The 27,758-nt window shown below is 43.1% G+C and overlaps 1 protein-coding gene across 19 annotated transcripts in view; it reads left to right on the plus strand.

Annotated features, from left to right (window-relative positions):
* The window catches only part of LOC140486895 (polyhomeotic-like protein 2), a 255,858-nt gene that overhangs the window by 142,459 nt on the left and 85,641 nt on the right, over positions 1-27,758 (plus strand). For 16 of the 19 annotated variants that reach the window (XM_072585960.1, XM_072585965.1, XM_072585966.1 and 13 more), the window contains one exon: positions 2,490-2,651. In XM_072585960.1, coding sequence (XP_072442061.1) covers positions 2,490-2,651 — 162 coding nt within the window. Of the gene's footprint in view, positions 1-2,489; positions 2,652-16,109; positions 16,129-16,271; positions 16,484-27,758 lie in introns of those variants that run through there. The other 3 variants (XM_072585980.1, XM_072585978.1, XM_072585979.1) reach the window with 3 other exon arrangements.

The following is a 27,758-nucleotide window of genomic DNA, read 5'->3' on the forward strand; positions in this document are numbered from 1 at the left end:
CTGAGGTTTGCTAATTTTCTGTAGCCCTTGCTGTTTCTGTTTTGGATTTCCAGAGTCTGCATCTCTTTGTTTTATGATTTGGATTGTGAGGTGGGTTTGATTATTTTTCTCTCAAATCTTTGACACAATGAGGAATGTGACCCAATGCAATCTTGACCTTTACTAGAAAGGGTCGCTTGAGGTTTGGTTAGTCTCTGTGATGGTCACTTCATCTAAAAATGCAAAGTTTCTGTGAGTTGTTATGTTTGGCTGACACACAGGTCACTGCAGTCCCTGGACGGTCAACTGATCACCAGTCCTCTCCCCTCTGTCGGACGCTCAGCACCATGGACACAGAGCTCCCAGCTTTGATCCCCGATCCATGCAGTCTCTCTGATCTCCAACTGGGATCTTGGGACATTGAGTATTCCCAGGGCGAACGTAGCCAGCTGAGGATTCCCAGCCTTGATCACAAACTGTGACCAAAGCTGAAACTGGAAAGATGAGGGGAATCTGATCAGATCACAGGGTTAGCTGAGAACAAGTTTCAAGTTGCAACAACAACAACTTTCATTTTAGATGGTATCTTCAATATATAATCTCCCACATTGCTTATTAAAGCCTGACAATCCAGACAAATAAGCAAGAGCTCAGTCAAAGAGCTGATGGGAGTTGAGAGGGAATGGATTGGAAACAGTTGATTTAATGTCTCTTTATTCCAGAGAGTTTCCCAGGAGAGCAGTGTTCTGACCCAGATTCTCAGGTTTGTTGAGCTCTTAGACCCTGGAATGTGTTGATTGTTGTGGAGGTGTTCCCAGTTAGCTCCTCTCTGTTGTTCTGTGTGACTTTGTTCTCCTCAGATGGATGAACAGTACAGACAAAAATAACTGGGTGATCAGGAGCTATTGGCTGTTTGTTGCAGAGTAGGAGTGAGAGTAGAATACAAACTGGTGGTTGTTGTAAAAGTTGATGCATTCGAAAAGTATTTTAAATCTTTGTCATAAAGAACCTAAAATGCAGTGTCAGACTTTCTCTGACCATTGGTCACAAAAGTAACCAGAGATATTGATAATTTACTAAGCAAGACTTCAAGCTTAATTCACAATGCATGCCAAACTGTTAAGCATAAACTCAATGGAACAAATGGCCTCTATCCGCCCAAGTGATTCTAAGATATTAGTTTTCTGCAGGTTTGCAAGATCTTGGATACTCTGCATGTGGGGTTTTGCGCGCTCATACTGGTAAAGGTTACATCTGCATTAGGAAAAGGTCCAATAGGGTGGACTCTGTTCATTTTTGGGATGAGGGGTATATCCTAGCAGGAAAGGTTTGTCCTTTATCCATTGGCGTTTAGAAGTTGGAGAGAGCGGGTTTACTGAGGGTACTTGATGGGTAAGTGTGGAAGGGGTGTTTCCCCTTTTGTAGATGAGACTGGAACTAGGGACATCGCTTAAGAAAAGGAAGTTGATTATTTAATTTGTTCATGGGAAGTGGGCACCACTGATCAGACTGGCGATTATTGCCCATCCTTGATTACTGTGGACCAGGTGTGGATGAGAACTATTTATAGATTAGATTACTTACAGCATGGAAACAGGCCCTTCGGCCCAACGAGTCCACACCGACTCACCAAAGCGCACCCACCCAGATCCATTCCCCTATATTTACCCTGCACTCAACACTATGGGCAATTTAGCATGGCCAATTCACCTAACCTGCACACATTTTTTTGGACTGTGGGAGGAAACCGGAGCACCCGGAGGAAACCCACGCAGACATGGGGAGAATGTGCAAACTCCACACAGTCAGTCGCCTGAGGCGGGAATTGAACCCAGGTCTCTGGCGCTGTGAGGCAGCAGTGCTAACCACTGTGCCACCGTGCCACCCACTCCCTTAGAGTATTTTCCCTTAGAGTGAGAAACTTTCTTTTCAAGGCTGGGTAAAGGCTGGGTCATTGCATTTACTCCAGGCAGGGTTTAACTAAGAAGGGAATGGAGTGGGGGAGGGGGAGAAGGCAAGCATGGACTGAGAACATGATCAGAGCAGCCACAATTTGGTGGAGCAGACTTGAGGGACTGAATGGCCTGTTCCTGTAATCAAAACATTAACACAACGGAGATACAAACAAGATTCTGGAGGTTTAAAGAAAAAAGCAATGCAGGAGAAACTCTGCAGATCTGACAGCACCTTTCAGAGAGAGACTGAGTTAATGTTTCGAGTCCCCTCTGGTTTGAAGAGGAGACCAATTGACTTTAACTTTAACCTATTGGACTTAAAAGTTAACTGTGCTTTCTCACTGCCAATGCTGCCAGTCCTGAGGAGTTTCTGCAAAACTTTGGTTTTGGTAAAACCATTGTATTTGATATTGAGGATTATAGAAGATTTCTCAATGGACTTTGATCAGCATCTTGAGAAATAACAGCTGGAGCCTGTGCTCACTGTTTGTATACATTGACTTTGCTGCTGGAACTGATGTGATTCTCTGTCTCTGTCCTCTGTCCTGTGTCCAGGTGATCCAACAAGCTCTCCATCGCCAGCCCAACACTGCCGCTCAGTACCTCCAGCAGATGTATGCTGCCCAACAGCAGCACCTCATGCTGCAAACTGCAGCCTTGCAGCAGCAGCAGCACCTGAGCAGTGCTCAGCTCCAGAGCCTGGCAGCAGTACAGCAGGTAAGCAGCTGGCCCTGCGCTGGCCTCAAGTGGTCTGTGTCAATAGTGTGCCCGTGCGCTTCATAACGCCTGACTCCCTTTTTAGACCAACCCGTGGGACTGGCAGTTGTAAAGTTTCCAGAGTCACTTGTTAAATGTGGTTTCCATTCTCTGATCAACTCTCGCACACCTCGGGATTGGCCAACCACCATAAACGAGAGAAGGTACAGTCCAGGGGCACTGAAACCCGTCAGGATTTCTGTCCTGCTGACTGGCCATTCGAAAGGGTTTGTGAGGATCCAATTGTACCCAGTTGTGATGGACGTTAGAGCCAACATTAGAGGATCCATCGCCCTAGACAGCAGGGCCATCGACCGATTGGCAAAGCAGTGGTAACGATGGCTAATTGTCTTATTAAATAAAGGTTAATGATATAAGAGAAGACTGGGGAAGACATTGACTGATTAAGTACCTTAAGCACATGGAAAGAGAGTCTGAGTTTTGGTTGGGGAGGAAGCAGGCATTTTTACTGTAAAATTGATTTAGCATTTCGGAAAAGATCAGTGTCGAGTTTCCAATTTCACTATCAGCAACAGCACAAAGTGCAGCTACCACAGAAGAAGTGATTCCAATCAGGGATACTTGAGGCCTGAATTGGAACAGAGGACTCTGAATTGTGGAGCTGGAGGAGATTACAGCAATGGGGCGAATCTGTTTAGTGTCGAATCTCTCCAGTCAGAGTGCGCCCACTGCCTGGAAATGCAGGGCGGAAGCAGGTTCAATTAAAGCATTGAGGAGGACATGACTTCCATTTAATCAATCATCTAATGCACCAGGGAAAAAGCAGGAGACTAGCACCAAGTGTCCAGACAGTGAGCACTGGTGCACTGGGGTGAATGGCCTCCTGCTAAACCGTAATGATTCTGAGATACAAAAGGGGGGAAAAGGAGGATAACCAGTTTAGAATTGAGTTGTTTTATGGGGTGTCAGTGTTCAGTTGATGGGAATGTAAAAAAAATTCAGATGTTAGAGCTTTAGAGGAGCTCTGGTTTTTGGAGGGTCAACGATGATTAAAAAGAAAAGTTTGTGGGAGGCACTTGAGGGCAGCTGGTGCCCACAAAAATTCATTTTTTCATCACTTGATGTGAAAGGATAAAGCATGCTTAAGTGAAGGCAAGACTTAAATGACAAACGAAACAAAACATTAAAACATATAACCTTCTGACATATAGATTTATTTTGTGTTATTTAAAAGAAACATATTGGATGCAAATGATGAACCGATCTCTTGATGGAACTTGATAAATTGCTGTTTGCCACATGAATGGTCTTGAGAAGGTGCATGGATTGTAATGCTGTGCAGTCCCAGGAGATGGAAGGGGGAAGAGTGAGGTTTAAATTATTTATCAATGGGCCTGATTGCTTGCTGGAACGCAATTAGGTCCCACAGTTACTTAGTGGCTGGCTTCTGTATTTTACATCAACAGCACAGAAGTTCAATAATTGACAGGGTTGAAATTTCGAGTGGTATTTTCATGTTGAATATTTCTGCTGTTCACTGATTAAAATAGCTTCAACTCTCAAAACAGACTCTATCATGTTACTGTAGTGTCAATCAGAGAAACCGAGGCATAAATCCCTTTTGGGATATTGGATTGTTGGAGGTTGGGGTGAATTGTTGTGAGGGATGTTAATAGGGGAAGGGCGTTTTGGGTTCCAGGTAATGAGAGCACACGCTGTAGAAAATTGGGAAAGGAAATCAAGATGGTGAAAATTTTGTATCGTGCAATGAACAGTTGTGAAACAAAAAGCAAAAGAAATTACTGGAAAAACTCAGCAGGTCTGGCAGCATCTGTGGAGACTAGTGTTTTTGGGTCAAGTGACCCTTCCTCTGAACTCAGCTCAGTAGTTGTGACCCGAAAGGCACTGCCTGATGGGGTGGAGACAACAGATTCAAAACCATATCAGAGAGCTGGCACAGGAACCTTGGGCTGAATGGCCTCCTTCGGTGCTGTAAGATTCAATAATGCTACAGTTCTCCATTGTACAGGGCAATGACGTTGCAAAGATGGCATCGATTAGGGGTCTGCGCAAATTGTCTGAGCATTTCTGATTACAGCCTCTTGGTGCAAGTTGTTCACCTTGAACAGTCTACACGTAAGGTTCTAAACCATAATATCAAATATGGAGTATGATAAGCCTGGGGGTATTTCCAATTTACAGGTAATTGATCTTATTTCATCTCAGTGTTGGCTTTCTCTGGCAGCTGACTGTGAATGAGTCACTTGATGCTGTTGTACAGCCGAGAAAATTCCCAGATGGGGATGAAAGAGAAAGCTTAAGAGATACAGAAATTTCCGAATAGTTGGAATAGTTTAGCTAACTTTACAAGAACGCTGTCACAACCTCTAATTTGAAGTTATTCAGCAGAGTTGATATGGTAATTGTTCAGAGTATTACAGGCAGAGTGAGGCCCTTCAGCCCAATGTCTGTACTGGTCACTCTAATCCCATTGTTCAGCACTTGCTGCATAAACTGACGTGCTGTGGTCAAGTGCTCATCTTCAATGTCTTGAGGGTTCCTGCCTCTACTACCCTTTTCATGCAGTGAGTTTCAGAGAAAGCAGAGTTAATGTTTTGGGTCCGGTGTCCTGGTGAATCTCCTTTTGTACTCTCTCTATTACAGTCACAAGCTTCTTATAGTGTGGTGACCAGAACTGCTCACCGTACTGCAGCTGTGACCTGACCATCCCATACAGCTCCGTCTACATCTACTGCTTTTGTATTCAGTTCCTTCACTAATAAAAGCAAATACCTGGTATATCACCTTAACCACCATAACTCCCTGTCCTGCTGCCTACAAGGCTCTGTAGTCATGTTCCAAAGGTCCCTCTGATCCTCTGTCCTTCCCAGAGTTCTACCATTCATTGTGTATTCCCTTCCGTTGTTAGTCCTTCCAAAGTGCACCATCTCGCACTTCTCAGGATTATATTCCATTTGTCTCCATTCAGCCCATCTGCATTTCCTGTTATCTCAGGCTTTCCTCCTCACTACCCACCAGTTTTCACATTTCTGCAAGGTTACCGTTTGTGCCACCTCATTCATGTCCAGACCACAATAAACAGCAAAGCTGCCAACATTGATCCTCGTGAGACTCCACTGGACACAGGCTTCCAGTCACACAAACATCTGTTGACAATCACCCCCTGCTTCCTGCCACTCAGCCAATTTTGGATGTGATTTCTCAAGCTGCTCTGATTCCTACCAGCTCTCCCATGCAGGACCTTGTTGATGGTCTTTCTGAAGTCCGTGTAGACTACATCTGCTGTACTTCCCTCATTCACACTCTAACCTTAATCAGATCTGTCCGATATGACCTCTCCCTGGTAAAGCCACACTGACCATCCTTCATTAATCCTTGCTGTCCAAGTGGAGATTAATTCTGCCCCTGGAGTTTTTTTTATCAAAATCTTCTCGCTCGCTGATTTTAAGACTCACTGGCCTACAGTCTCCTGCTTTATCTTTCCCACTTGTCATGGATAATGGTACCTTTTATTAGCTGTCTTCCAATCCTCTGGAACCTCTCCTGTGTCTAGCAGTCTGGAATACGTCTCATCTGAATGTGGGGATTTGCCCAATTTTAAGCTGGGAAAGCTGCTGACACCACCTCCCTCTCAATGCTACTTCCTGATTTCTATACCTACATTGTGTTAGCTGCGTCTGTCCTTCTCTGTAATGTTCTCATTTTGTTTATTGGAACTTTTCCATCTCCTATATATACAGTTTGTCACTTTAGCCTGTAACAGATCTCACTCTTTCCCTGATTATCCTCCTACCCTGGATGGATTTAGAAATACCTTGAGCCCTCTTTCCCCCACCGTGTTGTTTCAGGCCCTGGATGGACTAAAGAACCATGATCAAAGTTACCACCTCTTGAGTCAGGATGGTTTCTCTGATTGGTTTTAGAATTGAAAGCCACAAAGCTTCCCATTTCGATCACTTCCCCACGATAATGTCACTCTGGCTGATCTGTGTTTGAACCATTTCTGATCACTCCACCGTCGGCAGACATACATTCAGCAACCACACCTCCCAAGCCCTCAAACCTTCTTACAGATCCCTCCTCTCAAACACTCTCCTCTGTTTAAAATGCTCCTTCGAACCGAACCCTTGACCAAGCGCGTGGTTATCTGCTTCGATATCTGTGAGGCACAGTTTCAGCTTTTGTTTCATAATGATCTTTTGAGGCACCTTGAGTCATTTCACTATGTTTAAAGGTGGAATATAAATGCAGATTGGTGTTAATGTTGGTATGTCTGTGCCCAAGATTAGTCCCACAAAAAGGATCACTCAGCTGATGCTTGGGTGTGGAGGGACTATCTACTGAGGAGAGGTTGAGTAGATAGGGCCTGTACCTGTTGGACTTTAGGTGCATGAAAGGTGACCTTATTGAAACATGCAAGATTGCTCAGGGACGTGGTAGGGGAGATGTGGAAAGGTTATTTCCTCTTGTGGGAGAGACTAGGACCAGAGGGCATCATCTCCAGAATAGGAGGATCACTCATTTTGCTCACCTGAGGACTAGAGTGTCTGAGGGCAGCGAATATGTGGAATTCTATTCTGCAGAGGGCTGTCGAGGCTGGATCAGAAGGTCCGCACAGTGGGTTAGCACCGCTATCTCTCAGCACCAGGGACTGGGGTTCGACTCCACCCTTGGGCAACTGTCTGTGTGAAGTTTGCATGTTCTCCCCATGCTCTATGGGTTTCCTCTGGATGCTCCAGTTTCTTCCCACAGTCCAAAGATGTGCAGGTTAGGTGGATTGGCGACACTAATTTACCCATTGTGTTCGTGGAAGTACAGGCTAGCCATGGGAAAAGCAGGGTTATGGAGATAAAGTAGGGCGTGGGTTGGGGTGGACCTCATGGGCTAAATGTAGGGTTTAATTATATTCGAGGCTGAGGGAGGTTTGTTTAAAGTGAGGTAATGAAGGGTTGGAAGGGAAAGGCAGGAAAGTCGAGTTGAGGATGATCACATCAGTCATGATCTCAATGAATGGCAGAGCAGATTCAATGGGCTGAATGGCCTCCTCCTGCTCCTACGTTTTATGGGTTCAGTGAGGAAGAGGTAGGCCACTTGAATAAGTTTGCATTCCAGGAATTCTGGATGGGGGCCTGGGATGGTGGGTGGGGGAGGGGTGTGAGAAGAGTGGAGGAATTGAATGGTTGTGATTTTCTGAAACGGGCAGGACAGTCTCTACACACTCTCTCCAATCAGAAGGGTGCTCGCAGGTGGTCAGTGTCCCATTGAACTGCACCCCACTCCAATTGGCAGAGCAAAAGGGCTTTCTTTTTGAATAGTAGAAAACCCCTGGTTTGATTTGAATGAATTCATGCTGAGCTTTCTCAATGATAAATGGAGCAGAGTGTCAAGGGTCAATGACCTTTGAACTGAATTCAGACTGGCGATTGTGACATTCTGGGGATATCAGCAGCTGGACTGATGGGAGTTTCACCCAAGCAGTAGGAATGCAGGAACTGGCTGAGCACATTGTCCAAACTCCATCAATGAATCTTTTATTTATATTTTCACTGAGGGAGATTAATTGTCTTCAGCTTGAAAGAGCAAACTTTGAATTTTCAGTCGAACGTTCACATTAACTGGAGATTGTCACCATTAGCAGTATATAAGGTAGCAAACTCTAGATAAAGCATTAAACTCCCAGGTAGGAGTTCAAAAATCAAATCATCCAAGCTGGCTGGGAGGGGTTGCTGCTTGATGCACTGCATTATGTTGGTCAGAATGATATTTAGCAATGATATTTTAATATGAAAAAGTGTTTTACTTTTCCCTCCGAACAGATGGGTTTGTCCTGTCCCCATGCACATAGAGGTTAAAAACTGACTAACCTGCAACTGGGGGAATCTGTTTTGGCTGATGTTTATATTTCCTGTTAGAACTCCTAATCTTACCCTCACCTGTTGCAGAGACAGCATCAGCTTATGGAATCAAACCTGCAGCTTTCGGGGAGGTACAGCTTGTAGGCTTTGTGTGTACAGAGAGGATCTCTGGGCCCTCACAAAATAATGGATAAGTAATGCTGTAGCTGACAATCATTTGGAGTTGGTGAAGACTCCAATAATGCAAATTCCGCCCTCCCCTCCTGTTCTCCATTCCATTTTTGCTTTCTGCCTGTCTCTGTGCCTCAACCCTCTCATTGTCTCTAATTGGATTTTAGAATATTTGTTCCTCCAATGTTCTTCAAACAACCACACTCATTCACAACCTATTTTTAGTGTTTTGATTTGTATTGTGTAATAATTTAGAGATAGATAATAATAGGTTTATAAATTCCTCCATCCACTGTTCTGATGGAGACTAACCTTGTAAAGTTACCCTGCTATAATGGTCAGTGGGGAGACTGCAGAGCCAGCATTGCTAAGAGGATGTAATGCTGGCGGTATGTTTACATAGGAATTTATAATGGGAGTAAATAAATGCAAGAACAGAATGAATAAGATAAAATATATATTTTAAAAGCTGGGATCCAAATGTTCCACCATTCCCAGACACTGTACAATAATTTACAGAAGGGAAGAAATTAGATTAGCTTAGATTCCCTACAGTATGGAAACAGGCCCTTTGGCCCAACAAGTCCACACCGACCCTCCGAAGAATAACCTACCCAGACCCATTCCCCTACTGTATATTTACCCTTGACTAACGCACCTAACACTATGGGCAGTTTAGCACCGCCAATTCACCTGATTTGCGCATCTTTGGATTGTGGGAGGAAACCCATGCAGTCACAAGGAGAAAGTCACCTGAGGCAGGAATTGAACTCCGATCCCTGGCGCTGTGAGGTAGCAGTGCTAACCACTGAGCCACCATGCCAGCCCAACTGGCTTTGGTATCTTTTATGACAACAAAGCCCTGCATCCTTTTGGTTTCTCTGTCGTGGTGTTGTTGCCTCTGCCATTGCAGATGTTGATTTTAATTTTAGAATTTAGCTCCATGGGTGTTCCTTAGTAAATGGGGATAGTTGTGCGTGCTCCTTGTCATCTATTGTAGATGGTGGAGTGGGGAGCTGCAGCAATGATTAAACACCATCCTGTTTCCCCACAGTGTGTACACAGGCTTTCTGCAGAGACTGTAATCTTCAGACAGGGATTGTTGACATCTATGTATCATACTGAAGGTTATTAATATTCAGGAATACCCACTGGTGTTGCTGTTGGTAGTGAGGACCACGCTTTGATTATAATCATGGATTTCGCAGCTAAGATCAAAGTGATGATGGTTTCTGGGAATACCTGTGGAGGAAAGCCTTTAAATAAATTAAGACATTTAGATCCGTTTAATCACCTGAGCAAGATAATGACTGATGACTGATTGCTGATATGCTGAGACATTGAGGACTAGGATTATAATGAACATTTACGTATGGATATTGATAAGACAGTGGGACAGAGAGCTGCAGGGTTTGATGTGGAGTGTTACAAAAAGGTGGATAATAAAAAAGGAATAACGTGATGAGGTGGGCAATGATGCAAGGACAAAATTGTTCAATTCATTTCATGAAAAGACAATTAAATTGGAATGAAGTCTATGCTAGGGCCGAATGTTAAAAGCAGTGATTGAAATGGATGGAAGGAGGAAGACCAAAGTTGGAAAAGAGATTTTGCTGCTGCTGGAGTGTACAAGGTTGGGAGCTTTATGGAAGATTAGGGGTAAGTTACGACATTTGTGTTATTGATCTCCACAACCACCTGATGAAGGAGCAGTGCTCTGAAAGCTAGTGCTTGCAAATAAACCCGTTGGACTATTACCTGGCGTTGTGATTTTTCACTTCAATGGGACTAGTAATTCAGAGACCTGGGGGCTTGGGTTCCAAAATCACTGGAGCAGAAATTGATGAAACAAAAAATCTGGAATTAAAAATCCAACAATGAACAGTCGGAGAAAGTGAGGACTGGAGATCAGAGTCAAGAATATGGTGCTGGAAATGCACAGCAGGTCAGGCAGCATCAGGAAACTGATGAAGGGCTTATGCCTGAAACATCAATTCTCCTGCCCCCTTGGATGCTGTCTGACCTGCTGTGCTTTTCCAGCACCACACACTCAACTAATAATGAACATTGTCAATTTGTCATAAAAATCCAACTGGTTCACTAATCTTCTTCAGAGAAGGAAATCTGCCATTTTACCTGATCTGACCGACATGTGACTCCAGATTCCTAGCAAAGTGACTGACTCTTAACTGCCCTCTGGAATAGTCTAGCAAACCCCACAGTTCAAGAGCAACTAGGGGTGGGCAATAAACGATAGTTTAGTGTTAAATTTGATTGGAAAAAGAAGCTCGAGCCTGAGAAGGGGGATGGAAACATCTGAACTTGATACAGGCAAAACCTTTAATGACCCACTGGTCGTTGGGCATACTCGTGCTATCACACCAACCATCAGTGTTCACATCAATGACACTTTGAATTCAATCAGAAACCACTTCTTACCTCTTAGCAACAAAAATTCGCATAAGCTTAGTCCTAAAAGGCCACATTTCTCAATTATTAAAAATTTCATTCCTGAGGTGTGAGTCCCCACCATCGCTTGCTGGGTCTGTGTTAGTTGCCCTTGCCAGACGTTTCAGAGGGTTGTTCAGAGTTATTCCCATTGCTGAGTGTCTGCAATCGGAGTCACAGAGCTGTACAGCACAGAAACAAACCCTTTGCTGAAAGATATTCTAAATTAATCTAGTCCCATTTCCCAGCATTTGGCCCATATCCCTCAAAGCCCTTCCTAATCATATTCCCATCCAGATGCCTTTTAAATGCTGTAATTGTATCAGCTTTCACCACTTCCTGTGGTAGCTCAATTCATACGCACACCACCCTCTGTGTGGAAGAAGTTGCCCCTTAGATCCTTTTATATCTTTTAAGGAGAGAAAAGAGCTGACGTTTTGAGTCTAACTGATCCTTTGTCAAAGCTCTTATCAAAGGGTCAGTTAGACTCGAACTGTCAGCTCTTTTCTCTCCTTACAGATGCTGCTAGACCTGCTGAGATTTTCCAGCATTTTCTCTCTTGGTTTCAGATTCCAGCATCTGCAGTAATTTGCTTTTGCCCTTTTTATATCTTGTTCTTCTCACCTTGAACCTATGCTCTCTAGTACTGGACTCTTCCCACCCTTGGGGAAAACTCCTTGTCTATTTCCCCTATACATCCCCCTCCTGATTTCATCAATCTCTCTCTCAGGTCATCTGTCAGCCTTTGACACTCCAGGGAAAACACCCCAGCCTGTTCAGCCTCTGTTCTATTTGCCTGCGCATTAGTTTTGACCGGAGTTGTCTGATCTAACAAAGTTTTGAGGTGTTTAAATGTGGAAACTGAGAGTTTGCAACTATACTGCTACTTCCTTCCTTTATTGGTGGAAAAGTTTTTTGTTTTGAAAAGCAAACCTCCTTTAGGGCCTGTGGGATTTTTGTTTGCAGCTTTTAATGAAGAGGAAATGAAGTATGGAGCTGGAAAAGTACAGCAAGTCAGCCAGCATTGAAGGAGCAGGAGAATCCACGCTTCTGGGTGGGATCCTTCATCAGGACCCGTTATTTAAGAGTGGTGTTTCTGTTTAGAACTCTAGGAATTTGCCAAAGAGAGTAAGCTTTCCAGTTCAGGATTTAGACATCAATCTGAATTATGTGATTTCAATAAAATACCATTTAAATTGATTGATTAATTGCATACTTACTATCAGCAATAATTCTGTAAACTTTTGATTTGCAGTTGAACACACAGTAATCAAAAAGCAACTCAAGTGGGATGCTTAAGTCAAAGTTTACTGTCATTATCCAGTGAACATTAACTGCTTTGAATTTTGTGTTGACCCCTTGAATGTTAACCCTTAGTCAGGTGCTTGCAGTGCTGGAGGTAAGGGTCTGGGATTCTCAGTCCATGGGAGCAAAACTCTCTGCTGAGTACACAGCGTTGTGGCAATGGCTCTCTTATTCGCATTAACTGTACATTCTTCAACAAAACCCCACCTCAGTGAGGAGTGACAGAACCTGCCTCATCATGCACTGTCCCTTTAGGCTTCCTTAATTTATGGGTTTATGTCACTTTGACTTCAAGTGGTATGTATGCATTGAATGCATCATAAAGAGGAAGATTTGGATTTGCATATTGCCTCTCATTTCCTCCAGGTGAACAAAAAGATCTTAGAGTCAGTGAGGTATTGATTTGAAGTCGTATTGTAATGCAGGAAATTTTGGCAGCGGGTTCTCTTGACAGCAGGGTAATAATGACCCAGATATCTGTTTTTAGTTTTTATAAGCTTATTCAGGTAGTGCTGGCTAGGCCAACATCCCTTACCACAACCTTGCCCTTAAGATGGTGAACAACCTTCTTGAACCTGATGAAGGCTTTTGCCCGAAACATCGATTTCGCTGCTCATTGGATGCTGCCTGAACTGCTGTGCTCTTCCAGCACCACTAATCCAGTACCTTCTTGAACTGCTGCAGTCTATGTGCAATGGGTTGACCCACAATGCCTTTAGGGAAGGGAATTCCAGGATTTTGACCTAGCAACAGTGAAGACACAGCGATATATTTCCAAGTCCAGCTGGTGAGTGGCTCGAAGGGGAACCTCTGGGGTTAATGTTGACCAGAAACTGAACTGCATTCATTATCTAAACAAAGTGGCTACAAGAGTAGGCCCGAGGCTAGGAATACTGTGGCAAGTAATTTTTTTCCTGACTCCAAAACCTGTCCATCATCTACAAGTCACCAGTCAGGAGTGTGATGGAATACTCCCCACTTGCCTGGATGGGTGCAGCTCAAACAACACTCAAGAAGCTTGACACCATCAGGACAAAGCATCCCACTTGATTGGCACCACATCCACAAACATCCACTCCCTCCACAACACTCAATAGGAGCAATGTGCACCACTTACAAGATACACTGCAGATATTCACTGAAGCTTCTTCAACAGTACTTTTCAAATACTTTCCAGACCTCCTTCACCAGAACAATATATACACAGGAACGCCACAACCTCCAATATTCCCCTGCATGTTTCTTTCCATCCTGACCTGGAAATAGATAGTCATTCCTTCAGCATCTTTTTTTTAAAAATCCTGGAATTCTCTTCCTAATGACATTGTGGGTCAATGCAGAGCAGGTAGACTACAGCGGTTCAAGGAGGCAGCTCACCCCCACCTTCTCAATTGGCAATTAAGGGAGGAAGGGCAAAGACTTGTGATCCAGAACCCTAGGCTAATGTTGAGGGAACAATTGAAATCTGATCATGCCAGATGGTGAAATTTGAGTTCAATAAAAGAAATCTGGAATGTAAGCTCCCATAATGGCAACCATGCATCCACTGTTGGCTGTTTGTAAACCAAATCAATTCTGGTTCTTTAGGGAAGGAAATATTCCATCATTCTGGATTAGTGGTGCTGGAAGAGCACAGCAGTTCAAGCAGCATCCAAGTAGCTTCGAAATCGACGTTTCGGGCAAAAGCCCTTCATCAGGAATAAAGGCAGTGAGCCTGAAGCGTGGAGAGATAAGCTAGAGGAGGGTGGGGGTGGGGAGAAAGTAGCATGGAGTACAATGGGTGAGTGGGGGAGGGGATGAAGGTGATAGGTCAAGGAGGAGAGGGTGGAGTGGATAGGTGGAAAAGGAGATAGGAAGGTAGGACAAGTCCGGACAAGTCATGGGGACAGTTACTGAGCTGGAAGTTTGGAACTAGGGTGAGGTGGGGGAAGGGGAAATGAGGAAACTGTTGAAGTTGACATTGATGCCCTGGGGTTGAAGTGTTCCGAGGCAGAAGATGAGGCGTTCTTCCTCCAGGCGTCTGATGGTGAGGGAGCGGCGGTGAAGGAGGCCCAGGACCTCCATGTCCTCGGCAGAGTGGGAGGGGGGAGTTGAAATGTTGGGCCACGGGCTGGTGTGGTTGATTGGTGCGGATGTCCCGGAGATGTTCCCTAAAGCGCTTCCATGCTTCAGGCTCACTGCCTTTATTTCTGATGAAGGGCTTTTGCCCGAAACGTCGATTTCGAAGCTACTTGGATGCTGCCTGAACTGCTGTGCTCTTCCAGCACCACTAATCCAGAATCTGGTTTCCAGCATCTGCAGTCATTGTTTTTACCTCAATATTCCATCATTACCTGGTCTGGCCTATGTGTGACTCCAGACCTACAGCAATGTGATTGACCATTAACTGTTCTCTGAAATAACACCAGCCAACTGCTCTGTTCAATGGGCGAGTAGAGATGAACAATAAACACGAGTGGCTAGTGATGCCCAAATCTAAGGAATGAATTCAAAGTAAAAGTGGCACCTATCTCATGAAATGTAACCAATAATTGCAATGTTTAACATCGAGCATGCCCTAAATTTGCTGGACGTTAAGTAGGATGGAACCAAACCTATCTTTGCCACAACTGAGAGAAGATCTAAGATTTTCTGTCTGAATGCACTCTCATTCTCACGCTCTCCTACACGTTTACTCCCATTCTCTCAGTATTTGGATGGGATTTCCCAAGGGATGAGTGGATCTAGTCAAATGCAGTAATTTGGTGTTTGTCAAAACTGTCAGCAGAGATGAAGGCTGTTGGCTCAGGAATCTGTGATTTCAGATGTGTCTGTATGGAATTCAAAACATTATTGTAAACTTCTCAGCCAGAGCAAGTTTTTAAGGAGTGAAATTGTGATTTTTAAAATGCCCCATTTGGTCTTTTTCCAGATTATTACTGAATTTGAATGTCAGAATCTCTTGTGAGGTTAAAGAGAATTTTAGCTTAGCAACAGACAAGGGTAGTCTGTCCATCAGAATGCAGTTAGAGGGTACGTGGACCTTAAGCTGTCGCTTTGACAGAAAGTAATTGAACAGCAGTCGGTTTCTGCTTCCGAAACCTAAAAGCTTTCCGTCTGAAAATTACTAAAACAAATTAGACCCTTTTTAGAAACAAGTGCACGGGGACTAATGCTTTAGGTGGCAATAAGTGGTTTATGTTCAGGCTGGGATTCAATTTGATATGGGCTATAAGTGATCTTTGTCACAAGGATGGGGACAGTAATAGAGAGAGGAGCCTGGCGCTGTCATTTCAGCCACCATATGCTGATCCTGTTTGGAAAAGTAATGCAGCTCCTTAGCTGAATCAGATTGGCATGAGGAGGCACAGACAGATCGTCAGAACTAGAAAAATAAATGAAGAGGTATGATCATAAAAGGAGCTGGCTAAGGATCAGGTTACACACCCGAGATTTCCCAGCAGACAAGAGTATGAGCTAATTGCCTTGAGGTTTCTTTTTTCCCTCTGTGTGATAATGACTGATTTTTTTTTTCTCTCTCTTTCAAGCTATCATCAAAATCTGTTCAGCGATAACAACGTATAAGGTCTTGCTTCTTCCCACCCCCCTCCCCTCCCCCTTTCGAGAAGTGGTCAAAGACTTTTAATTTAGTTACTGCGTGATTGCTTTTGGAAGTAAGTGGCGGAGGCAGGCTCGAAGTAAGTATGCAACCTTTGCCCTTGTCCTCAGGCGCCCTGCATCATTCTGAGGAGCTTGTTTAACAGGAGGCTTTCTGTTTCCGAGCTGGTGTTGCAGGAGCATTCTCCCTCTGCCAAGCTCTGCATTGATGTGATGAAGTGTTCCATCACCGCATTCACCTCCAACCACTGTATGTGGCAGGTCGGAAATGAGATTTGTAACTTGTACAGTCGCAGATCCTGGTGCTGAAGAGCAGGAGAGGAAATCCAGAGCTAAGGACTGTATGGATTTAACTCTTGGTTTTCAGTCAATGTTGAACTCATCAGTTACATGTGGGATATTGATTAGATGGAGAGACATCTGAAACAACAGGAGGTAAAGAAAATCTTGACTGTAGTATTTAAACTGAGAAAGAAATGTAATCCTGGAATGTTTGTGCTATGATGAGCATTCAATTGTAACCTTTTCGTAAGGTGCAAGTTATTGGCTGGCAATTTGTAAGATTACTTGATGCCTCAAATTATTAATAGAAGCTTAGGTCTAAGAAAGATTTATGGAAAGTAATTCTACTGGCAGTTGCATATTGAGAAATGGGGTTTGGACAGACTGCACTTGTTCCTGAAGTCCCACCACACCATATCAAAAACAGATCATAGCACAGAAAGTGTAGTTGTATTTTGAACTTGGGCTGTCCTTGTGTATAAACAACATGGAAGAAAGATGAGATTCTGGAAGTGTGTGTTTAAAAATAGACTAGAAAATGAAGCGCAGGGAAATTAGCTGGAGTAAAAATCTGAGATTTTCATCAGAAGTGCTTTTTATGCACTAATTTCTGTTGCCTCCTACAAATATTTAATTGTTGATAGTTTGTTAAAGTTTAATCTGTACAATATTTAAAAAGACTTAAATGTTAAGCATTTTAAAATTATGTTACTGGTTATCTGTTACAGAAATGACCCTAATACAGTGGACTCTGAAATACCAAATGCAGCAGACTGTCATTGTCAGTTATTTATCTTGCTCAATTATCTGTCAAACATTTTTGCAGCTTAAAATTGTTCAGAATGCACCAGCCCAATGTACAGCCTTCCAACACCAATCTGCGGCTGTCTGACTCCAAGAAACCACATTGCACAAGATGATTATATTTGTCTGTGTTATTTGCACTGTGCTGCCTTCGGCTGCTCAGGCCTCAGTGCTTTGTTTGCAAGCCCTGAAGCTAGGGGACTCTCAATTACTTGGGGAGGGAGTGCTAATGTGTAATGGAAACTTCACACCGTGATCATTGTTTCTTTTTAAAATTTAACAATTTAATGAAGATTTAACATAGGGCTCAGTGGTTAGCATTGCTGCCTCACAGCGTCAGGGACCTGGGTTCAATACCAGCCTCAGGCGATTCTGTGTGGAGTTTGCACATTCTCCCCGTGTCTGCATGGGTTTCCTCCTGGTGCTCCGGTTTCCTCCCACAGTCCAAAGATTAGGTGAATTGGTTGTGCTAAATTGCCCATAGTGTTCAGGGATGTGTAGGCTAGGTGCACTAGTCAGGGGGAAGAGGGTAGGGGAACCGGTCTGGGTGGGATTCTGTTTGGTGTGAATTTGTTGGACCAAATGGCCAGTTTCTGCACTGTAGGGATTTTGATTTCGATTGCATCGGTCACTGGCATCCAAAGCTTATTGGGAAGTTCACCATTAAAGCTGATACACCATACTGAGCACATGACTCTGGTCACATTTCTTTGTAATTGTATCAAGTTGAGTTGAAGCAATTATCAAGAGTCTTGTACGTCCTTGTATGTTTCAAGCTGTAGGTGAGTAACTGGCTTTCTGAATTTTTTTTTTAAGGATGTATTCCATACGTGAAGAAATGTGGCATTTAAAAAGGACACAACTCTGAAACCTAAGTGTAGCACAGCTGCTATATGTGATATTATGACCAGTTTATGCATTTTCCTGTATCGTTGCCTTTGCTCAGTTATTAAATTGATTTTTCTTGTGTCCAAAGATGAAGTTGCAATGTTCAAAATGTACCCCACAGATCCACCCTGTGGTGAAAGTGTGACACTACATTGTGACAGTTGACATAGCAAAATTGAATGGGAAATGTTGACAGAAGAATATATAAGATATCAGTAAACTAGCTCCTTCACTTTGCGACCCACTCTCTTCCCACACTGATTAACAAACAAGAAGATTCACTACACAATTTGCTAGACTGCCATTTCTCATCTTAAAAAGAAATGTTTAGATCAAGTGAAAAGAAACATTTGAAGACAATGACAAACAAATCTTTTCTGACAGATTTTCTCCACAGATGCTGCCAGACCTACTGAGTTTCTTCAGGAATCTTGTTTTTAATTTCAGATTTCCAGCACCTCCAGTCTTAAGCTTTTATTGTAATATTTTCCAACATCCTTGTGATTTTTTTCTCTCTCTCTCTCTCTCTCTCTCTCTCTCTCTCTCTCTCTCTCTCTCTCTCTCTCTCTCTCTCTCTCTCTCTCTCTCTCTCTCTCTCTCTCTCTCCCTCCCTCCCTTTTGGGGTTGCACATGGCATGGTCCTGCAGATGGATCTTCAATTCCTGGGAACTCTAGGTCAGTCCTGGAGGGTTGGTGAGCCATGCCTACAAGATGTTGAGAATCTGCAATCCTTTAATCCTGGCCTCAACTATCCCTAGTTTTATTCACTACAGCCACCATTAGTGGCTGTGACTGCTGATCCGAGACTGACTGATAGGCTGCAGAATTATTGCCCTGAGCCGCTGTCTAAAAGTCAGCCCTTCCTGAAGAAGGGCTCATGCCCGAAACGTCGATTCTCCTGCTCCTTGGATGCTGCCTGACCTGCTGCGCTTTTCCAGCAACACATTTTCAGCTCTGATCTCCAGCATCTGCAGTCCTCATTTTCTCCTGTCTAAAAGTCAGCCAGGTTGGTTTTCATATCTCTTCAAGTCACTTAGTGTGTTAACTTTCATGTGAAGAGCCTTGGAAGTTTGCATTACATTGAGTGTGCACTCTACAGTACATTTAAAGGTACAGTAGTTATGTTCAGTTAGTATTTCAGTTTTATTTGGGTAACAAATCTCCTGTATAATCATCTAATATGCTCTGAAGGAATACCTGAGATCTTCTGGAATGAGAAAACAGGTGTTTTATCAATGAAGAGATAAATGGTGTGTCAGTTGGTTGTATGAATACAGGAAGCTAATAATCAATAGACTGAGGGGTTTCTGGGTGTAACTAATTGAAATAAAGCTCTTGCCAAGAAGTGTGAACTTGGACTCTGTTAAATACAGTTACCTTTTGGAGTATAAGGTAGGATTTTTCCACAATGTTTTTTCTTGCAAGGATAAGAGAAAGAGGCCAGAATGCTTGTTTATCCCAGCTGCTATCCTTGTGATAGGGAGAGATTGTAACTCCGTTTCTTACTTGGACTGAATGAAATTTAGAATCTAAGCAAAGTCAGCATTAAACTGGCGTTTGTGGCGTTTAGCAGTTCAAAGCCTTTAAGGATTTTACACACAGTGGCACTTTGGCATTTTGAATTAGTTTTAAGTAAATAGTTTGCACGCTGTTGTGAAATATTTCTAAGCAAGTTTGCTATTGGTCGACTTGTAGGTAAATGAAATCCCTTAGACAGGGCAAGGTCAGAAGTTCAGGCAGTTTTCTGGAAAATTGCTTAAATCATAAAGTTTTGAAAAAGCTGGAAATTGGAATCAGAAACTGAAAAGGGTGGAAGTACTCAATGGATTGAGTTACACCTGGAGAGTGTTTCAGTCTCATGACCTCTTATCCAAACTCCTACCTCCCTCACCTTTTTGATTTGCAAAATTGCAAATTTGATTAGATTTCAAATGGTGTTTCATTAATCATGGAGCCCATTGGATGCACTAACTTGTTTTTAAAAAAAATTCATTTTAATTTCATTTGCCAGTTTGATGCTAGCATTTAGTAGAATCAAATGATTCTGCTTCAAGTTTGTGAATCTTATTAAAAGGATATTTTTAAGTGGCTTTCATATTGAATGGATGTGCAAAGATTTTGCTTTTAATTTGGAAAAGCTAGGCAGATGGGTTGCCTCCAGCCAAGGTGGGGAAGGGAGGCAGGTAATGCAGCAGTCTCCTGTGGCTATCCCCATCTCAAACAAGTATGCTGTTTTGGAAAATGTTAGGGGTGATGGACTCTCAGAGGAATGTTGGCGAAAGTAAGGACTGCAGATGCTGGAGATTAGCTTCCAGTGTGTGGTGCTGGAAAAGCATAGCAGGTCAGGCAGCATCCAAGGAGCAGGAGTATTGACGTTTTGGGCAAAGGCCCTTCATTAATTCCTGATGCTTCCTCGGATGCTGCCTGAAATGCTATGCTTTTCCAGCACCACACTCTCAATTCTCAGGAGAATGTAGCACTGACAGCCAAGTTTCTGGTACCAAGCTATCATAGCAGTTATAGAGACGTGGCTCAGGGATGGACAGGACTGGCAGCTTAATGTTCCAGGAAACAAATGCTACAGGAAGGATAGAAAGGGGGAGCAAGAGAGGAGGGGGAATGACATTTTTGGTTTGGGATAACATTATGGCCGTATGTAGGGAGGATATTCCTGGGAATATGTCCAGGAAAAGTTATTCCACCCAAATAAGAAATATATTATCACCTTACAATTATCATATAGAAACCGCCCCCACCCCCGCTGCCTCCAAACAGTCAGTGCAAAATTGAGAAACACGTTTGTAAGGTCTTCGGTTATCTACAAGAACACTAGGGTGGTTATGTTAGGGGATTTTAACTTTCCAAACATTGACTGGGACTGCCATAGTGTAAAGGGGTCTAGATGGAGAGGAATTTAAGTGTGTGCAAGAAATCGGATACTGCCTGACCGGCTGTGCTTTTCTAGCACCACACTCTTCGACTCTTGATCTCCAGCATCTGCAGTCCTCATTTTCTCCAAGAAAATTTTATCATTCAGTTATGTACAAGTTCCTACTAGAGAAGGTGCAAGACTTGACCTACTCTTGGGAAATGAGGCAGGGTAGGTGACTGAGGTGTTAGTCGGGGGGGGCAGTTTGGGGCCAGCACTCATAATTCTATTAGCTTTAAAATAGTGATTGAAAAGGATAGACTTCTAAATTGGAGGAAGGCCAATTTTGACAATTTTAAGCAAGAGCTTTCAAAAGTTGATTGGGGGCAGATGTTTGCAGTCAAGATGATGGCTGGAAAATGGAAAGCCTTCAAAAATAAGATAATGAGAGTCCAGAGACAATTCATCCCCGTTAGGGTGAAGGTCAAGGCTGGTAGGTATAGGGAATGCGAGATAACTAGACTAGATCAAGGAAAAGAAGGAAGCGTATGTTAGGTATAGTTGGGATCAAGTGAATCCCTAGAAGAGTATAAAGGCAGTAAGAGTATACTTAAGAGGGAAATCAGGAGGGCAAAAAGGGACATGAGAGAGCTTTTGGCAAATAGGGTTAAGGAGAATCCAAAGGGATTTTACAAATACATTGAAGGACAAAAGGGTAACTGGGAGAGAATAGGGCCCCCTAAAGACCAGCAAGGCAGCCTTTGTGTGGGGCTGCAGGAGACGGGGCGATACTAAATGAGTATTTTGCATCAGAATTTACTGTAGGGAAGAATATCGAAGATCTAGAACTTGGGTGAATAAATAGTGAAATCTTGAAAAATGTCAGGAAGAGAGCGGAATGGTTTAAAACGCATAAAGTTGGTACCCCTGATCAGATCCTGGGAGTTTATCCTAGAACACTCTGGGAAGCTAGGGAAGTAATTGCTGGGTCCCTTGCTGAGATATTTGTATCACCGATAGTCACAAGTGAGGTGCTGGAAGACTGGAGGTTGGCTAACATGGTACCACTATTTAAGAAGGATGGTAAGGAAAAGCCAGAGAACTCTAGACCAATGAGCCTGACGTGCAAGTTGTTGGAGGGAATCCTGAGGGACAGGATTTACATGTATTTGGAAAGGCAATGACTGATCAGGGATAGTCAGCATGGCTTTGTGCGTGGGAAATCATGTCTCACTAATTTGATTTGATGTTTTTGAAAAAGTAACAGAGGAATGATGAGGGTAGAGTGGTGGACGTGATCTATATGGACTTCAGTAAGGCGTTGGGAGACTGGTGAGCAAGGTTAGATCTCATGGAATACAGGGAGAACTAGCCATTTGGATACAGAACTGGCTCAAAGGTAGAAGACAGAGGGTGGTGGTGGAGGGTTGCTTTTCAGACTGGAGGCCTGTGACCAGTGGAGTGCCACAAGGATTGGTGCTGAGTCCACTTTTTTTTGTCATTTTTATATAAATGATTTGGATATGGACATAGGAGGTGTAGTTAGTCAGTTGACAGATGACACCAAAATTTGGAGGTGTAGTTGATAGCGAAGAAGATTACCTCAGATTACAATGGGATATTGATCAGGCAGGCTAATGGACTGAGGAGTGGCAGATGGAATTTAATTTAGATAAATGTGAGGTGCTACATTTTGGGAAAGCAAATCTTGGTCAGTCTTATACACTTAATGGTAAGGTCCTGCAAGAGTGTTGCTGAACAAAGAGAGAGACCTTGGAGTGCAGGTTCATAGCTCCTTGAAAGTGGAGTCGCAGGTAGATAAGATAGTGAAGAAGGCATTTGGTATGCTTGCCTCCGTTGATCAATGCATTGCGAGGTCATCTTGCAACTGCACAGGACATTGGCTAGACCAGTTTTGAAATATTGCGTGTAATTCTGGTCTCCTTCCCATCAGAAGGATGTTGTAAAACTTAAAAAGGTTCAGAAAAGATTTCAAGGATGTTGCCAGGGTTGGAGGATTTGAGCTATAGGGAGAGGCTGAACAGGCTTAGGGCTGTTTTCGCTAGAGCATTGGAGGCTGAGGGGTGACCTTAGAGGGTTATAAAATCATGAGGGGCATGAATAGGGTAAATAGAGAAGGTCTTTTCCATTGGATGGGGGAGACCAGAAATAGAGGGCATAAGTTTAGGGTGAGAGGAAAATAATTTAAAAGAGACCTAAGGGACAACATTTTCATACAGAGGGTGGTGTATGTATGGAATGAGTTGCCAGAGGAAGCGTTGGAGGCTGGTACAATTACAACGTTTTGAAAGGCATCTGGATGGGTATATGAATAGGAAGGGTTTGGAGGGATATGGGCCGGGTGCTGGCTGGTGGGACTAGATTGTTTGGATATCTGGTTGACATGGACGGGTTGGACTGAAGGGTCTGTTTTTGTGCTGTACATCTCTATGATTCTAAAGCACTTGGATGGCTCTGACCATGCTAATAATTTGAGGATCTATCTGCAATCATTGTCTTTTGAGAGTGTACAGTACATATGTTAGGATGTTTCTGGTAGTTGCACACTGTCAAACTCTTAATTCCTTGTGTGGATTCCAGTATTAGTGAAAATTTCAGTTCTAGTATCTGAAGAGTGATCCAGACCACTTGCTTGATCAGCTATAGATGCTTCATTATTTATTTAAGTGCAACACCACTCAATGTTTCAGAATCTCCCAGATCACGACTTGTTCTGTTCTATTGTATCAGACGTAGGAAGTGGTGAGAGGTGTGATAATTGGTGTCAGAACTCTTGGTGTTAGAGCTGTATCCGGCAGGATTCCTGCCCACCATTGCTATCCCAGGATTCTTCCTGCTGGAAAGATCAGGGAGGACAAAATCATTGTGAATGCAAGGTCAGTACCTGGTTGATTTGCCTTGCTGGTTTCCGTTTGTGTGTGAGGAATGCTCTATGTTGAGGAAAGAGCTTCTGTTTTCCACAGCGAGTAATCGTACCAGCCCCAGGATCAAACAGCTAAAAGTTGTAACAGACGGTGACACAGCCAAAGAACGGCAACCTGCAAAACGTGACGATAAATCCTATCCCAGCATGAACTAGTCAGTGAACCTTTGCAAAACAGTTCAAATGTTCACACTGAACACCACAATGGAGTGTTTAGTCTCTAGGCCAGTACAGATGTTGCTTGTGGCACTTCAAATAAACTTTACAGAGATGGGCATTCCTGACGATTTTAGGAATGAAACCTGTCTGGAGATTTGGCCAGAGCTGGATAAGAGCCCTTTATATCCAAACCAGTCTCTGCCTTTCCTTTGACTGATAACTAACTCCAACTCCCCACATCCTGCTTTCTGTGATTGAGGGGAATGATTTGTGTGACACAGCCTCAGTCTGTGTCAACTGGAAAGTCCCTATGACGTAGGTTTTCTATTATATATCAACACTGTAGCTCCCATTGCCCCTCGTTCCAGCTCAATTTGTTATGGAGAAAATGTAGAGAATCACCAGGAGACGCAGAGAGTTCTTCAAGAAATAAGTCTTTCATTTGCAAACAAAAAACCATGACACTGAGAAAGCAGATTCTTGAATGCCCCCGAACTCAGGGTCTGTGATTTTTTTTTTCATCATGTTTCTGTTAGCTTATCAGCATGTCCAACTATATTAATCAAAAGTACCTCACTCTAGCTACACAATAAACCAATGATGCTAGTTCCCATTATCTCTTTAATTGTACATTCTTCTTAATGTTATTTAATGTCACGGTTAGATATTTAGTGTCAACTTTTGCAAAAATGGTCTTTCATTATAGACCCTACTTAGTATTTTCCTAATGTCATGATTCGATATTTATTATCGCCTCTGTTACAGTGATCTTCCATTCCAGACTAACCTGCCATGATTAGATATTTAGTTATTCCATCTATTACAATAGTCTCCTGTCTCAAGCTGACTCTACTAACTATTAATTAGATATTTAAAGTCATGTCCCAAGTATATATGGTCCCAATCTTGTCACAATGACACTTAACAGGGAGGCTACCTTTACTAACTGTTATCTCATCTCGCCATAATGACCTTTCAGCCTTAACCTTACTCTGCTCATTGGTGTAAGAGTGTTCCACTATTCTTCTCCCATCTGCCTTCCACAGGCCACTGATTGCCAATGGTCTTCATGCTTTAACCATTCCCATGCTTTCATGCTCTTTTATTTTCCATATGCTCCAATGATACTTGTTTAGTTGAGAGTTTTTTAATCTCCTGATAGTCACCCATGCAGCGCCATGTCGTAAGCAGTAAATGGTAGCTCTCCCACCGACCGTGATCCAATCCACATTGAGTTTAATCAACTCGATTTCAATTCCCTAGCTCCAGTTGCAGAGTTTTTATTTGTCCCCTGACATAGTTCAGGTTCCTGGATAAAAGGTAAAGCTGCCGTAGTGCTGTTGGACCATAGGACTGCGCTCTCATTCGAGAGAGAAGACTGTGGGTGATTTAGTCTGAGGGTCACCATGCCTCCGGTAAGGGGAGAAGTTCAGAAGGAGAATCCTTCATGGTCACCTCAGATGGGTGCATCACAAACCAGTAATGCACCAGGGTGCTGCTGTAGATTCCTGGTTCCTAACCTCGGTTCCACAGCCATCAGTGTATTCCCCAGCTGAGCCCTGGCTGAGTTGGAGCAAACACTTGAAGAGGGAACACTGTTTGACTTGTAATATTTCCCTTTCTCATCACTAATTCATCCATTTGTGAACCCAGGGACTCTCAGGGGACTGAAATCTTTAGCAGAGTCCGGCATGACGAGCTGTATTAGCAAATCCGAGAAAATCTCATTACCTTTTCAATCAGGACATTGATGTGGAGCACAGCTTGTCACGTTTCTATGGTATTATAAGCGTGAGCGGTTTTAAAAATATTATTTTCAGTAATATTTATGATGCTATTTGTGACAATAACTGTAATACTAGCACAAAATGATATTTTGTCAAGGAGGAGGGGAAGGTAAGTGAGCTGAACTAATTCAGCCTTGTATTAGAAACCATTCCTGTCAAACATCTCTATGTAGGGAGTGTGCATCACCTCCAAATCCTGACACAAAAGAACAACACTATTATTGCAGAGAATGTTTAGAGCAGAGAATTTCTGTGTACTGTTAGCAATAAAATGATAACGTTGACCTTTATTACTTGTGTGGCACAGCAGAAATTGTCACACTTTGATATAGAGCAACAGTAATATCACAGATGGAGATGGATTTTTTTATTACCTCTGTTCTCTTGCAGATGTTTGAGCCCAAAACTGGACAAAAGTTGAATGACCAGCTTTAACTCAGTAGTTAGTGTCCTACAACACGGAAACAGGCCCTTTGGCCCAACTCCTCCATTCTGTCCAGGTTTCCTAAATTGAACTAGTCCCATTTTCCTGCGATTAGCCCATATCCCTCAAAGTCCTAGAATCCCTACTGTGTGGAAACAGGCCCTTTGGGCCAACAAACCCATACCAACACTCGGAAGACTATCCCACCTAAACCCACTCACCTACCCTATTACTACCTTTATCCCTGACTAATGCACCTAACCTACACATTCCTGGATGCTATGGGGCAATTTAGCATGGCCAATCCACCCTAACCTTCACATCTTTGGATAGTGGGAGGGAACTGGAGCACCCAGAGGAAATCCACGTAGACTCTACACACAGTCGCCTGAGGCTGGAATCGAACCTGGATCCCTGGCACTGTGAGGCAGCAGTGCTAACCACTGAGCCACCGTGCTGTCTAAAAGCAGTTAGTTCTTGTTTCTGGCTCAGACCCCAGAGAGTGAACATCTAATTTTTCAGATGGAACATATTGACACTGATTTGCATTCACAGAACCTCCAATTTGTTACAGTGTTGTAGAAGACCATTTGACCCATTGTGCTTGTACGTGCTCTTTGAGTGAGCTTCATGATCTGGTGCCACTCTCCTGTCTTTTCCACTGCACAGTATTTCTATCTAAATAACCATCCAATTCCCTCTTTAATGTCTCAACTAAACCTGCCTCCACCACGTTTCCAGGAAATGCATTCCAGAGCCTAACTACTTGCTGCATAATAACACTTTTTTCTCATTTTACAGTTGCATATTTTGGAAATCACTTTAAAGATGTGCCCTGTGATGCACCATTTACAAGTAGGAACAGTTTCTCCCTATTCTCTCCATCCCCCTTCATGATTTTAAAACCTCTATCTAATCTCCTGTCAGCCTTCCCTCTCCAAGAAGAACAGCTCCCATCTCTCTCTGATCTATCCTCGCCATGGAGGTTTCTCTTCCCTTCAACCTGTAACGTCACCAACGTTGTCTCATGCTGAAGCAAGGTGCCCAGGTCTGTGCACAATATACCCAGCCAAAATCTCATCAGTTTAGGCCATTTGTGTTCAAAAAAATCAATGCATCATTTCGTATCAACAAGTGGGGTCCTTTTGGAATGGGTTTTGTATGCTTTTAATGAGTGTTATTTTACATACCTTAAACTTTTATACCTTCATGATCCTCCTAGGTTGTGCATCATCAAAGCATTTAAATTTGATCATGTCCTGCTAATGTGGTGAAAATGATCATTAGAATTTAAAAGTGATCATGAGGCTATCAGTGCAGCTCCTTGCATGTTGATAAGGAATTTTGAAAACATCAAATCTAACTAAGCTAAACACAAAGTACTGGAGAAGATCCATATCTGTGGAGATAGAAAGAGAACTAACCTTTCAAGTCCAATATAATCACCTTCAGACCTGCAGAGAGGGGTGGAAAAATCCTGGGTTTTATGCTGTATTGTGTCAGTCACTGATTTGGGGGACTGGGGATATTAGGTGTCCACTCAAAGCTGTGGG

The sequence above is a fragment of the Chiloscyllium punctatum genome, chromosome 16, assembly GCF_047496795.1.
Source record: "Chiloscyllium punctatum isolate Juve2018m chromosome 16, sChiPun1.3, whole genome shotgun sequence".
Classification (NCBI taxonomy): domain Eukaryota; kingdom Metazoa; phylum Chordata; class Chondrichthyes; order Orectolobiformes; family Hemiscylliidae; genus Chiloscyllium; species Chiloscyllium punctatum.